This window comes from Cervus canadensis, chromosome 6 (assembly GCF_019320065.1).
Source record: "Cervus canadensis isolate Bull #8, Minnesota chromosome 6, ASM1932006v1, whole genome shotgun sequence".
Classification (NCBI taxonomy): Eukaryota; Metazoa; Chordata; class Mammalia; order Artiodactyla; family Cervidae; genus Cervus; species Cervus canadensis.
In genome coordinates, this window is record NC_057391.1 from 37,500,569 (window position 1) to 37,515,411 (window position 14,843).

At 37.8% G+C, this 14,843-nt stretch overlaps 1 protein-coding gene across 3 annotated transcripts in view; it reads right to left on the minus strand.

Annotated features, from left to right (window-relative positions):
* Positions 1-14,843, minus strand: part of INO80 (INO80 complex ATPase subunit) — a 120,208-nt gene that overhangs the window by 19,416 nt on the left and 85,949 nt on the right. For all 3 annotated transcript variants that reach the window (XM_043471515.1, XM_043471516.1, XM_043471517.1), the window contains exons 27-28: positions 13,087-13,214; positions 3,956-4,050 (exon numbers count right to left, since the gene is read on the minus strand). In XM_043471515.1, the coding sequence (XP_043327450.1) occupies positions 3,956-4,050; positions 13,087-13,214 (223 nt within the window). The remainder of the gene's footprint in view (positions 1-3,955; positions 4,051-13,086; positions 13,215-14,843) is intronic.

The window sequence follows — 14,843 nt, forward strand, 5'->3', positions numbered from 1 at the left end:
CCTGACAGCTAGGACTTTTTGTTGATATGAGGATGGGGCAAAGGGGTGGGACAAGGTGAGAGACAGAAGGCAGCTGGGATCTATAAAAAGAATAGAGGCAGAAAGATGGGTCATTTCCATAGTCTGCACGGCCAGAGAGATAAGTCCCCAGATGTGGCAATTCTTCACAAACAGGGACTATATACAGAAAAAATACTAGAGAAAGGAATCTAGCTTAAAAAAAATTAGTAACAAAATTTAGAGATATTAATGGTGGAAAATGCTTTTCTGGGAATGTTACCTATGTATTGAGAAGATACCTTTTAGTGATGAGGAGATGGTAAGCAGCAATGTGTGGCTGTACTCAATGTAATTTCATCATACTCTAATGGAAAAATAAGGACTATGGGAGTCTTAGATTATTAAAAGTCAAAGCAATTAGTGTCCATCCCGGATCACACTGTTGGATCATATGTAAACCAAAACATCTAAACTGAACTGAGAAGTTCCTTTCTACTTAATAAATCTAGCATTGATAATGTAAATTAATGTTTTGGGAGCTGACTAAAAGGAAGAAAACAGAACCCCAGAAGGCAACATGATGGTTCAGGTGCCCTCTATGGGGCTAAAAAGGAATCTCAACTCAGGGTCTTTATTGGCATGCGCCTTAGAGACCAGGCTTCAGGATGGTCTGTGAAGGAGCCTATGAAATCATGTAGCAAAGACATGCCTAAATCTCACTCTAATTCTTCTTTAGTTTAAGCCACTTTGCACCAAAATACTGAAATAGTGCTAGGCATGTAGCTGACTTTGGGAAAGACTTGCTGATGACTGGAAAAGAGCTAGAATTAAAGACACTGGAGCTTTATTTATACTATCACCAAGAAGGAAAAAATCCACACTACGCTCTTACTTTTTCTCATATTTTCCAGTCACCTGAGTAATCAGGTAATGGTGGTGGGGGGCTGGGGGTCCACTTGGGAAATGTCATGGGAGAGGAGGAAGGGAAGCAAAAGGCCAAGGCACCCCAGAGCAAAGCCCTTGTGAATGGCTTAGTCTAGGATCACGTACTGGTCGCATGGTCTAAATGTTGCCCAGTCAGGACATCCTGGCCAACAGTCTTTAGTCTCAGTCAGACTCTTTCCTGGAAGGACCCCTCATAAATCAATCTTGTATGAAGGGAATATAAATGGCTTTTTATAGGAGTTCTTGTTTATTCTGGCTGACTTTTGAGCCACAGGGCTTTCCAGTTGAAAACTACAATTTTTTCTTTTGATGTCTTTTCATTAATAACAATGAAAATATTTGGCAAGGATGCTTTCTTGTTTTCAAAAACACCTGTCTTTTTCTCTATATTGGGTTAGCCTTTCAAATTTATAAGCTGAGAACTTTTAAGTTGAGATCCTATTTGGAGGGATCTGTCTGACAGGCTTCTGATCAGCACAGATACAGTTCAGATTCTATACATGAGAGAGAGATTATTTCCTAGCCATAACCCTAATTCTAATTCGTCTAGCTCATCATGTAAGAAGGGAAGAAGACTTAAGTCTGTTTTTTCATTTCGCCTATTAGATGCAGATGTTAAAATGACTGTTACTCACATTGAGTCTAAGTAAAACTCATTGCTCCCCAAGTAATTCTTAGTTGCAGAACTTGGACACTCAAGTAAGTTTTTCCAGGAAAGTTTAAAAAACAAGGTATTTACTTAGTAGATCTAGTATAATTTAATGATGAAAATACCCTTCTTTTAAAGCTAAGCTACTGGGATTGCCCAAGTAATCACAAGTAAGAGATTTTAGAAGTAGTAAAATAGATACATCTACTGATTTTTTTTCCCCATGAAATCCCCAGTTTTGGGAATTGGATCAGCTAGAAGAAAAGTTGTAGCTCTACAACTCAGAAGCCCAGGTCAACACATTACAGCTCTGGTTGGTTATCGACATCAGCAGAATTTCCTACAAAGTAATATGAAAATATGTACAGTCTTAAACACTCATATCCCTTCACTCAGTAATCTCTCTTGTTTGAATCCATACTAAGAAAATAATCTGAAATGATGACAAAGCTTTATAAACAAAGATATTCAACATTTTAACAATAGAAAGATGGTATATCCAATGTAATGGAATATTGGTCATTAAAAATAATGACTATAATGACTTTTTTGATGATATATGAAGATCTTTATGAAATACTGTTAAGTGGAAGAAATGAGGACACACAATTATCTGTACAATATGGTATCAACAACAACATGTAAATATAATTACACACACATATCAAAGACTAGAGGGATAAACCAAAATGTTAACAGTGATGACACTGTAGGTGATTTTTACTTTATCAAATAATCTCAAATTTTCCTCAATAGGGATTTTATATAATACAAAATGGCCACAACTGTTACTTGAAAAAAAAAAAAAAAAAAGCTTTTCTATAAAGGAGATTCTCAAATGTACAATATCAAACATATTAGTTGGGGGGAAAAAACCACAAACAGTGGTAGGTGAAAGACCGATTACTTAATGACTTTTCTTCCAACACATACGCCTGGAGAGAACATAGGCACCCAAGGGAAAACAGTCTATAAGATCTCACATTTAAGATTCTCGTCAGTTGGAGCTCTGAATGTTGGACTGGATAAGGACATAGTGAAATGTGTTTCATTTGATTTCAAAATCAAAAAAATATAAAGATCAGCTGGTAAACTTTTTCTGGGGTGAGGGGAGGCACAAGACAATATGCAGTGCTAGGAAGCACTACTATGCTTATACATGTCTCACTTAAATGATCAATTGACAAACTGGCCAAAAGCTTCTGCTAGGTAATAAACTAAAACAGGTCCAAAGAAGTTCTTCCCCTCCACTGTTGGTCAGACAGGCACCTGAATTCAGAAGCAGTTTCAATCAGGAGTTACTGGTCTGAGTATGCACGGTAAACTAAAACATCAGGACGCACCTCCTTACCCATGCTGTATTACAAAGGACTGTGCAATAGCAAAATTCTCAGAGGGCATGCATGCTATGTTGAATTACAGATTTGTTCTATGTTGAAATAAAACATGCTTTAAAACTGAAATAAAAGAAATTAAAAAATTATAACCTAAATACAAGTGGCTATGTGCCTAATTTTCTTACCAAGAATTCAAAAGCTGAATAGTAACAGACTACACAATTAAAGGCCAAAAATTCAGAATTGTTCTGACTTACAGAACATTGAGACCTAGTCTATTCCTTAGTTCTCAAGGAAAATTAAAGGTTGAGTTTAAGAGACCTGTCACTAGTACAGCCTGGCTTTCTCCTTGGAGAGAGCAGTAACTAGACCCTGCTTATTACAACGAGAACCTGCACTTAGGATAATTATGGCCCTGTAGGCCATCAGCATCCAGCAGGCGGTATTTGAAATTTCACAGGCTCATTATCAGGTAGGATAGGTACTGTAACTGAGAGCTGCCAGATGAATAGACTGCACTCTATTGCAATTTGTCAGAGTGCACTGCACCACTACAATATTAGGGGCAAAGCAGGAGAAAAGAAGGTTTTTTCTTTAAGCTTACACAAAATGAAATAGGTAAGCAAAACAAAATGAAAACCAACTATAAGTCAATACCCAGAGATAGCCACTGTTAACATTTATGAATATAGCCTTGTGGACTTTTTTTTAAACATACATATTATTCACATAAGAAGGATCCTGGTTCATTCTCAGAAATTATTTCTTTTATTGCCCAAAGAAACAGGCACTGATTCAGTAAGAAAGAATATTTAGAATACTGAACTTACCAACTATTCATTTCCTCTCTCTCACAGCCACCCAGATCTGAACCATTATAAGCAGATTGAGCTACCTCTTAAAATGGCAGGAACTGTATCATGATTGCTTAACAATCTGAGATGTACTGGTATTGCTTTGAAAGTCACCATCTCAACTAGAGGAAAAATCAAATGACAATTTTTGTAATATCTATTAACATTACCTGGTTTGAAAATCAGCAACCATGTCCCGTCTCTCTGAGATCTTAGAGGAGCCATCAAGCCTCATGTAGGTATGCTTCCTGTAAACCATATATTCCTGTCAATCAGAGCAAAAAGATATAATAAGCTTGATGCAAATTATTGCATTCTAATTCTCACAAGGATCTACCCACCTTATCCATGGGGGGTAAGTCATTCTATTCCAGAATGAAGACAAAGCAATCTCAAAAGTATAGGAATTTGATTTGTAAATAAGCTTACTATCAGCATGTAAAACCAGAGGTACCCTGAAGATTACAACCACTCTCAATTTCAACTTAGACTAATCTTATTCCTGCAGACTTTTGTAGATTTTGTGAAAAAACAAACAAGCGAAACAAAATAAAATCTCTAACCAAAATGGCTTTTCAGTCACCAACCAGATGCCTCTCACGGCTATGGAATATCTGGTTTTCTTTCAGGAAGGAGCACTCACCCCAATGGGTTTCTCTCCAGCAAATTCTTGCTGACCAAAGTCCTTGAATTTATAACCTAAGCTCCCTTCTCTCAGCACAGCATGCATTACTGTTAAGGGAGACCTAAGCAACAAGGTAACTTTCCATGGCTGAGAATGTTCTTAGTGTTATCTCTAAGAAGAATTACAACTTTTAAGAATGGAGAAGGTATTTCAAGAGATGTAATGGAGGGAATATATATTCATTCTTGGAAGCTGCAATTCTTCTTACAGATGATGTAATGACTTCCTCTTTCTTTATCCAATCATATGGATTGCATTTCAAAAAGTGCACTCATTGAGGGACTAGTATCAAAAGCTAATATAGCTGCTGATTTATAAGAAACACCATGAAACAGTTTTTTTCGGTTCAAAAAAACTTTTTTCCTATTGAAAAAGACTAATCATTTCTACATTTGGGAGCTACATGTGCTAAATAACTTTCTGTGGTCAAATGCTCTTTTATTGTAATACTCTCATTATGCAGCTCTTATACCTGGCTGGGTATTTCAGTATGCAAGGTTGTTACATAGTCTGGTATGGCTGGTGTAGTGTACGCAGCAGCAATCCTAGAGCAAGCTGCTAAGTATGTATTTTTTCTTCTTTTTTTCACTATTTGTTTCTGTCTCCAGGGGATTCTTTAAGGGCTTTGGTAATCAAAGAGGGGCAGAAAATATTCAGTCAAAGCAAGTTTCACATTTAGTGGTATAACCCTATAATGGGAATGGGTTAATGGCAAAAGAGTAGTAGGGGATGTTTGGATAAGGAAGAATTCAGAAAAGAAGATGAAAAATAACAGCATGACGATGGTCTTTAGAGGCTCATTATACCTGAGCCTCTATTCCATCAGATGTGGCCATCCAGAACAACAAAATATCTAGATTATAGAGAGGGAGCCCACAGATTTGAATTTTAACCCAAAAGCGGACTTCCTGCATAGGCACTCTTTTGCCTTTACACAGCAGTGATGAATGAATCTTCCTGGAGATCTTGCTATACACATCATTTATATATCAAGGTCAGAACACCACCAGAAATATTAATCCTAGACCATAACCAAGCCAACACTGATTATAGACAGCTTGTTACTGAGGCAACGGAAGTGAATCTTTCCCATTTGCTGCTTTAAGCCTCTGCTCTCACCCAGGGGAATAGTGGCATTTCAGAAGGCTTAGCTGAGTCTAGATCCTATTTCAGTAAATAGCTTCAAAACAAGTACATGGACATGGAAACAGCAATTAAAAGCAGAATAGAGGAATAGCTGTATTCTCACACTACAGAAAGACATCTAAAAGGCTGAGCTAAAAAAGCAACTCAATATTTCTTTCATTCACAAATTTTGGTTTGTGAGCTAGAAACCCCCAAACTACCTAGTTTGTGAGCTAGGTAGCCCCAAAGCTACCTTAGACATCTCTCTAGAACTCTAGGCTGTTTGAAAAAGATACTTAATTTAATCAAATATTCATCTGGAAAGAAAAGCCTTATTTTTTCCAATCATTAATTTCAAGAACTGCTCCATCCTTAGTCTAGTTCTCCTATAATCCTAAAAACATTTAATGATTTAATATAAAATTCAAGTTTTTAAAAATATAAAAAGATGAATTCTATCAACAAATAATTTGATAGTAGTCACAGAACTTTTGAAAATTTAAAAATCTATTTTAAAAAAACCCAGAATATTGTAAAGCAATTATTTGCCAATTAAAAATCTATCCCCCCTTACCAATCTCTATATCAAAAGGTTTTCTAAGATCCATCTTAAGTGCCTTGGTTAATGTATTCTCTTCAAAGCCAGTAGCTAAGAGTTGGTTAATTAGTAACTCTTCTGAGTTTTGCAGTTAAATATCTTTTAAAGATGGCACAGGATTCCCATTCACCCCTCAATCCTCTGTAATTCACTCCCATGCCTGAGGACCACAGCTGGATGGATTACCACTTGCTGGATGACTTTACTGTGTTGTATAGGAACCAAGCCATGTTAGCAGTCCAGTACTAAGAACTTTTGTGACAGAAAGGCCAACCACTACCCAGTTCTTCCTGACATTTGGCACTGTGGAGAAACCAAGGGCATTCTCTCACTCAAGTCTACTTGGGTTATTTAGGAAAGTCTAAAAAAATGATCCATCAATATGACTGAATTTCTTGGAACCTTGTAAACCAAGAATTCCTATTTAGCCTCCAACTAATAAAAATAAATGAAAAAAAAAAAATAAATTAATTAAAAAAAAAAAAAAAAGTAAAAGCAGCAAAGAGAGGCACTTCCCTGGCAGTCCAGTGATTAAGACTCTGCACTTTCTATGTAGGGGGTAAGGGTTCAATCCATGATCAGAGAACTAAGATCCCACATGCTATGCTGCGCCCCCCCCCCCCAAAAAAGCAGCAAAGAGAAGACAGAAACCAAATGTAGACCTTCCTCTCCCAAAAGTCTCATAATTCAGTACTCTCCCCTAATTAAACAAATATGAACACCAGTATTCTCAAGTGGATCAATAACCACCAACCAAAGTAAGCTCTAATTCTCCTTGAATTAATAAAATACAAATTATGGCTTTTAACATTTAGGAAGTCTTTAGACCTATATAGTTCTAGTAGATACTATTTTTAAAAATTACTGAAGAAGGCAAAGGGGTTATAGACAAGAGGTACTCCTGCCATCTGAGGACTGACTTTCAACCAGGATTAAAATTCCTGGGTCCCACTCCAGGAATTCTGACTCTGTAGGTCTGAATTAGGGCCTAGACTGGTTTGTTTTTTTAAAAGTTCCAAAGATGCCTGCTGATATAAAACATCCAAAGATATTATATCCAGAGCTGAGAACAACTACTCCAGAGAGAAGGCAGGGCAGGGTCCCTTAGAATCATACTATCTCAACATGCCCCTCAGATGAGCAACACATGAAGTGTGTCAGAAATGCAGAACTGAGGGGCATACCCCATATATCCAATAAATCAGAATTTGCATTTAACAGGTGTGACTTGTAAGTATATCCACACTGTTACAGAACATACCCTTATGCTATTTCTAAGGCACTGGAACACTTTTTCCAAGAAAAATCTTATATGGAACCCCTCTAATATAAAATAGGTTAAAGAAAATTTACTATTCTAGTTAACAAAGAAGGGTATGGAGTCCAGGGCCCTACCTATTTTATGTCTACACTTTAAAAGTCTCCTTTCCTATATCCAACCTTATCTGTTGGAAAACCACTTTCTTAGAATACAAATTGAGAGGACAGGTCTGTTCTGGAACACATTCCTAAGTCCTACTTTTTAAGCAGAAGCATGTAAACAGAGGTATCAGCAAAACTCAAAATAGCTTCAGAAATGCCTCTCAATCCTTTAAAGTACACTAAATAAAAGCAAACATTCACACCAGCGATATAATACAAAGGGTCTAAGTTTACCTTGAAGTAGTAGAGATAACGATGATGGTTTGCATTTACTGAACATTCACTAAATAACAATCACTATTCTGTGTATTTTACTTGGTATTACTTATCCAGAAAGGCTCTTTCAGATAGGTGTTACTATTGTCAATCCCATATTTAACAGATGCTAAGTAAGATCTCTAAAGTGACACAGGCAGTGGGTACTGCAGCTAGGATGAGAATTCAAGCAGAGTGGATCCAGAGCTTTTAGCTTAATCCTTCCACCTGCTGCTTCCAGACAGAAGAGAAGTTCATCACCACTAGAGGAAAAGAGGGGGCGGGAGAAGCCTCATAATGTTCTGTGTAACTCTCATCCATCATCAACATAGAGAGTTAACTGGGCACTTGAAAAAATAAAGGCAAATGTTTACATTTCCCTACAACAAACCTTCCATTCTGAGACTTCTTTTTTATTTCAAAGTTGTCTCTGGTGTTCATTTTAACCCAATTTCACTGTCATAAAACAATGTGAAGGAAAGTTAGTATGATCCACAAACACGCAGACCTAGTGTAACTTTATTTTTCTAGACATGACCCCTCCCATCTTTGAGGTGTATCACTAGCAAAAAGTGAGACGTCTCTCAATGTCTACAGTTTCTCTCTTGTCCAAGCAAACCGCACCAAGTGAGTGAAATATGGCAGTTATCCTTCCTTTATCTAATACAAAGCCTTATGGAGCAAGACCTGATCACAAGGCACTGAAGGGCCCATCATAATCTGCTTTCACCCTACTTGTTATTCCCCTTTCTTCTATACCATATGCTCCAGTTACACTGAACTAACCCCCCCTTTCCCAACGCACACAATGTCATGTACCCTCCAACCTCCATGCCTTTTTACATGTGGCTTCCTTAGTCTGAAAATGCCTTTCTTCCTCATGGTTGAAATTCTATTTAAGTTTGGTTTTATGTCATTTTATGTGAAGCCTTCCTGAAGTGACCAAGTTAGAAATAAATGTATCCCTCCTGCTATCTTCAGCTCTGTTCATGCTTTATTTTTGGCATTAGTATCAGGATACACTCGACAGTTATTTGTGTGGTATACTATATATATAAATTCTTCGCTCGACACATCTCTTGAAGTCAAAGACCACATTTAACTGGTGTTTACCTCTGCCACAACACCTCCCTCATAAAAAGAAATGGCATGAAAAAGAAATGAACTAAAGAGAAAAAATACAGTGTGGCTGCAAACACAAATATCCTTCTATCATTTCTAAGACCTAATGAAAATGCTAGTTTACAGTGACCTCAATTTGCTTTTCATTCCATGGAGCAGTTACAAAATATTCAGTTTCCCTGTATGTTCAGAACCATAGCTCCCAAAGGTTATTTGGAGTTCTAAGAAAATCAGCCCATAAATGATAGAATGTCTGTTTGCGATGAATCCTTCCCCAGTGAGGTACTTGCTGACTAGGCAACTTATACGACCCAGTGTCTCAAATATCATCATTAGCTATGGATTATCTGGATTTAATTCTGGTTATTTTCATATATTGGTGCAGTGCAAGATTTGTCTGGGTTTCAGTACTTAACAATCACAACACATACAGCACCAGTTGGCTGACCCTTTCCAAGTACTCCTGTATTGAATAGAAAATATTGAGACTTATTTCCTTAAACTACAGACTCAGATGCTTGATGCAATAGGAATGAATCTCAAAAGAGATGATGCAGAGATAACGTAAGTCATCTGTAGTGAGTTAAAGCTCTCTGCAAGTACTAAACTATGGGGAGTGAAGGGGAGTGTCGCAAATCAGGGTAAAATGGTGGTGGTGGGGAAAGTTCTGACATCCAGCTGGATGCCATCATCCCAACTGGACAAGCGCTATGCCTGTGTCCATAGTAGCCGCATCAGCCAAGATCTTATATGTGACTTGGTAATATAAAATAAACCGATAACATAACATTTAGTGACCTGCCATACCTTCCTCTATTTACGTCCTAACTTCTACCCATGACACACTAGAAGTTCTTGGCCCTGGAAGTTACTTTCCTTTTTAAATCCCTTATCCAGAAATACTATTTGGATACCATGGGAAAAGATAAAATATTTCTGAAAACAGAATTCTATTTGGAAGATCTGATACATTTACTAGAAATTTAAATTAAAATCAGATTTTTGCCCAAGAGGAGGAGGCTATCAATCACTTTAGAAAATACTGAGCAAGTACTAAGTGCCTTGATCTAGTATTTTTCACAAAATGGAAACCTGGCCATATAAAAGTGTGTGAATTTTTACTATCTTTTAGTTCTTCTGAATCCCAGAAACAAACACATAGCCAGGGTTAAAGCACAGAACAAAAAACCCAAAAAGGCTGTTGGGTAAAAGAGATGCTAACGTACTCCACAGCTACACAGCAGAACGTCAACAGCCCCATGTTAGCTCTAATTTCTGCTCTAGTTAAGTTTTTCTTCCCTCTTTGATATACAAGATGCAAGATGTCCAGGGAAAAAGACAATCCTGAAAACTTTTTTTTTTACTCTAAAAAGTACAAACAAGTAAACAAAACCACAACACCGTGAGTATGAAGCCTCAAGGCCAAGGTGAAGGTATTTTTTTCTTTTTAATACTTGGACATGTTTTAAAGTGGAATATGGCTCTATAAAAGCTTACCATGAAAGCTTCCATCATGAAAGTGACTGAAAAACCCATAATACTCTGAAAAGAATGAAAAATAAACCTAATCCTGTACTGTCCCAAGATCCACAACACATTTACACTTCTATGAATGATTAGACATGTATTAAACACTGTGGGCACTGTAATTCTATGCCCACAAAATAAATTTGGAGGACTAACCTCTTGAAATACAAAATGTGATTCATTTAAGTAAACAGTATTAAAACAAATAAACAGACTGAAAAAGAAAAAGAAACTTTTAATGCTGAAGGAAAATTGTACAGTAGTAATAGGAACAGTATAGTGGTAAGGAAACTAGACAACAGTTCCACTTTAATTTTTCAGTACGAACAGTTGCAAAACTTGCTGGCTTCAGCATCCTAGATGCATGTTATACACATGGCTAAAGAATGTTAGCAGTTGTGAAATTCAGGCTTTGAATTGGCATTTCCCTAACTTATAATTCCCCACAGAGTGATGCAACTACGTTTAGAGAAGGTTCTCAAGCTGCCAGTATTTGCTAAGCCTACCCACACAGTCCATCCCCTCTAAACATCCTGCTGGATCAGAGGCAGAGGGACCCTGGTGGGTAGGATTTAGAGCACTCATCCTGAACAACACTCATCTTAATATACCTTGAATTACTTATCTTAGTAATAAGTAATATTTATGAATACCTAGAAATGTGCAATATACAGAATAAGGGACTAAAATGCAGGACTCTGTCAAACTTAACCTACCCACACTCACCTTCATCTACCACAGCTAGCTTATTTTTTGGTGGCAGTCCTTTTTTCCTGGAATGTCCCTTTAATGTGAACCAGCTTTTAAGACTTTATAACATATTGATAGAGCCTTGGGGAAACAAGATTACTGACTCCCTCACAAAATCCTTAGCATATTGCTTTTTTCTATAATTCTAATCAGTGAAACATTACTACTTCATCTATACTTTCCTGACTCTTCAGGAAAAGGCAAGCACATTTTATCTAAAAAAAGTCCCACTGAAGGAAAGTTACTCATATTGTTTTGGCATCATTTAGTTTGAGCAGAATATTAAGGATTCAGGCAGAGACTTTCAGAACAAATGTATGGATACCAAGGGGGAAAGGGAGGGGAGTGGGAGGAACTGGGAGACTGGGGCTGACACACACACACTACTGATACTATATACAAGATAGATAAGTCATGAGAACACACTGTACAGCACAAGGAGCTCTACTTAGAGCACTGTGGTGACTTTGCAGGGAAGGAAGTCCAGAAGGGAGGGGATATATGCATATGTGCGACTGACTCATTTGGTTGTATAGCAGAAACTATCACAGCATTGTAAAGTAACTATACTCCGATAAAAATTAATTAAAAAAAAAAAAAAGAAATAGATGACCTACTCACAATACAAACCAGAAACTTTTGCTTGTTGACAGCATTCTAGAGGCTAAATACTTTTTATTAAACATAAAACTCAGTGATTAAATTGACCTTGAATATCATTTGTTATGTCTCTTGCTAAAAGAAGTTGCCTGCTTATGTAAGAACCTGTCACCGAATTCAGATAAACTCACTGTAACATTCAGCGAGCCAGCCTTGGCTTCTGAAGAACCTAAAATTCTTCCTATTGCTACCCTTCTTTCCTTCTGTATTGATAGAATCTCTAACTCTCTTATTTCTAGATAGGGATAATCATGGTCCAGTTTCTACTTATTTACTACCAACTAGTCTCTGGAGTAGCAGGGTTAAAATTTAAAGCCTTAGGTAGTTAAAACACATGAAAAAAACATGAGAATATTTATACACTACTGACATCCAGGTGCTTTAGTCTCTTGATGGATGATTTTCCAAATTTTTTGCACTAAAGACTTACTCTAGTGGTCTGTGATGATTATCCTCATTTTCACTCCTCTGTTTATATGTCCATGACTTCCTCTCCCTCAAATAATAAGCCATTACCTCAGCAACAAGAAAGCAAAGCAAATGTCAACCCAGAGGTAACAAAAGAAACAAAACCTGTCCTGCAAAATAAGACAGAGCTATATCTCTCACCATAATCCAATGGTTGCCAACTTTGGTTATATATTAGAAGCACCTTGGGAGCTTTTAAATATCCTGATGCCTAGGCTTTGTTTCCAACTTTTTATATGAGAATCTCTGAGGATGGGACCAGACATTCATATTTGTTAAAGCTCCCTCCAAAAAACTGCAAAATGTCATCCGGTTGAGAACTACTACACTAGTTCAGGTAGAACAGCTGCTCTCTAATAGAGAACTAATTCCAAATCTTGTTTTCCATACAGAATTTCTGAGGACTTTTCAAGAAATTCCTAGGCTCTGATCTACTTGAAAATTAGGGAATTTCTTCCCTAGTAAAGGGAGGGAAGAGGGGATTCTATTTCACTGCTATAAAGAAGGAGGAAGAAGTCCTTTACACACATTCATCTCTGCCAGGAGTTGCTTCCTCTGCCTTTACAGATGGTAAAAGCATGAAGACAAGTTTGGTGTCTCCATTAAGCAGCACTGACGTTAGCCATACACGTCTGATTCTTGCAAGTTAAATGCCAAAGTGTCCTAGTCCCCACAATTCTTTCTCCTACCTCCAGCAGGTCTATCATCCTGGTCATCTGGGAGTAGATAAGGACCCTATGTCCTTGAGACTTGAGCCGAGTCAGCAGGACATCAAGGGCATACAGCTTTCCACTGTCAGTGATGAGGCTCTCCTTGCCTAGGGAGAAGAAAAGGGGGAAGTGGAAAATTGTATTTAATTGAAGCAGCAAAATCACTCACTGCAAAGCTGTATGCAGCCAAAATTACTACAACCAGGATGCTTGTCCATCAGGAGAGCAGGAAAGTACTCTAGAGAAGAATGCAAAGTGCTTTAAAATCATATGCAGTAGTGCTCTGGGAAGAAACATCTTGAAGGAGGGAGGGAGGTCCCTTCCCAACTGACAGTTCCCAATAAGACATTTGCTAAGCAGCTAAGGTACCTGAAAATTTTCCTGTTCCACATTCTTTTTCAAGAGAGAGCAGGTAATATTGACATCTAAGAGTAACATCCATGCCATACCTGCTGTAAGTGACCTGAGAAATCTGTTTTTCCCTTGTTCATCCTATCTCTAGGTATCTCTTTCTGCTAGTTCTGTGGCTAAATTAAGGTTTACCTCCTGAAGGCATGAGAATGTAGAGAAGCAAGGGCTGCTCTTCAGTTCAGTTCAGTTCAGTCGTGTCTGACTCTGTAACCCCATGGACTGCAGCACACCAGGATGCCCTGTCCATCACCAAGTCCCGGAGCTTGCTCAAACTCATGTCCACTGAGTCAGTGATGCCATCCAATCACCTCATCCTCTGTCATCCACTTCTCCTCCTGCCTTCAATCCTTCCCGGCATCAGGGTCTTTTCCAATGAGTTGGCTCTTTGCATCAGGTGGCCAAAGTATTGGCGCTTCAGCTTCAGCATCAGTCCTTCCAATGAATATTCAGGACTGACTTCCTTTAGGATCCACTGGTTTGATCTCTCGCAGTCCAAGGGACTCTCAACACCACAGTTCAAAAGCATCAATTTTTCGTCACTCAGCTTTCTTTACGGTCCAACTCTCACATCCATACGTGACTACTGGAAAAACCATAGCTTTGACTAGATGGACCTTTGTCGGCAAAGTAATGTCTATGCTGTCTAGGTTGGTCATAGCTTTTCTTCCAAGGAGCTGCAGTCACCATCTGCAGTGATTTTGGAGCCCAAGAAAGTAAAGCTCTTACCTGCCCCTAAAGACACTTAAACACCAAGAAATACACTAAAAAACAAAACAAAAAAATAAAAAAACACCCTCTTTTGGATGATTTCAAATAGGTTGGCTGGTAAATATTATTATCCTAAGCTGTAATTTAATAAAGGCACCAGGGCTTATTCAGCTTTTTCAGAAAGACTTCGGGTTTCTGTGAAATGGAAGCTGCTCTCACTCACTAATTTGTGCCTTTTTCCTTCCTCCTCCCATTTAAAAAAAAAAAAAAAAAGGCATTTCAGCCAGAGATCTTTAGAGAACACTTAACTCAGAAATTTTCATCTTATCCATTCAGTATCATTCAACTCCCATCACATTTCAGGAAGTAGAGTTTCCTGTTTGCAGACTGGTCCATAAACATGCCCTGAACAATTGCTGATATTAGGAGCGGAAGAGATGAAACTTAGGGGAATGAGAGAGTTAAGAGTATATTTGGAAGTGGTTGTGGGACATAGGAAGGGAGACAGAACGGCTAGAAATATCACATACACAACTACTAAAAGTAAAACAAGAAAACCGTTAAGAAAAACATACTGTCTACTTTTAGTTTCCAGGTTTGAACCCATGGTTTTTTTC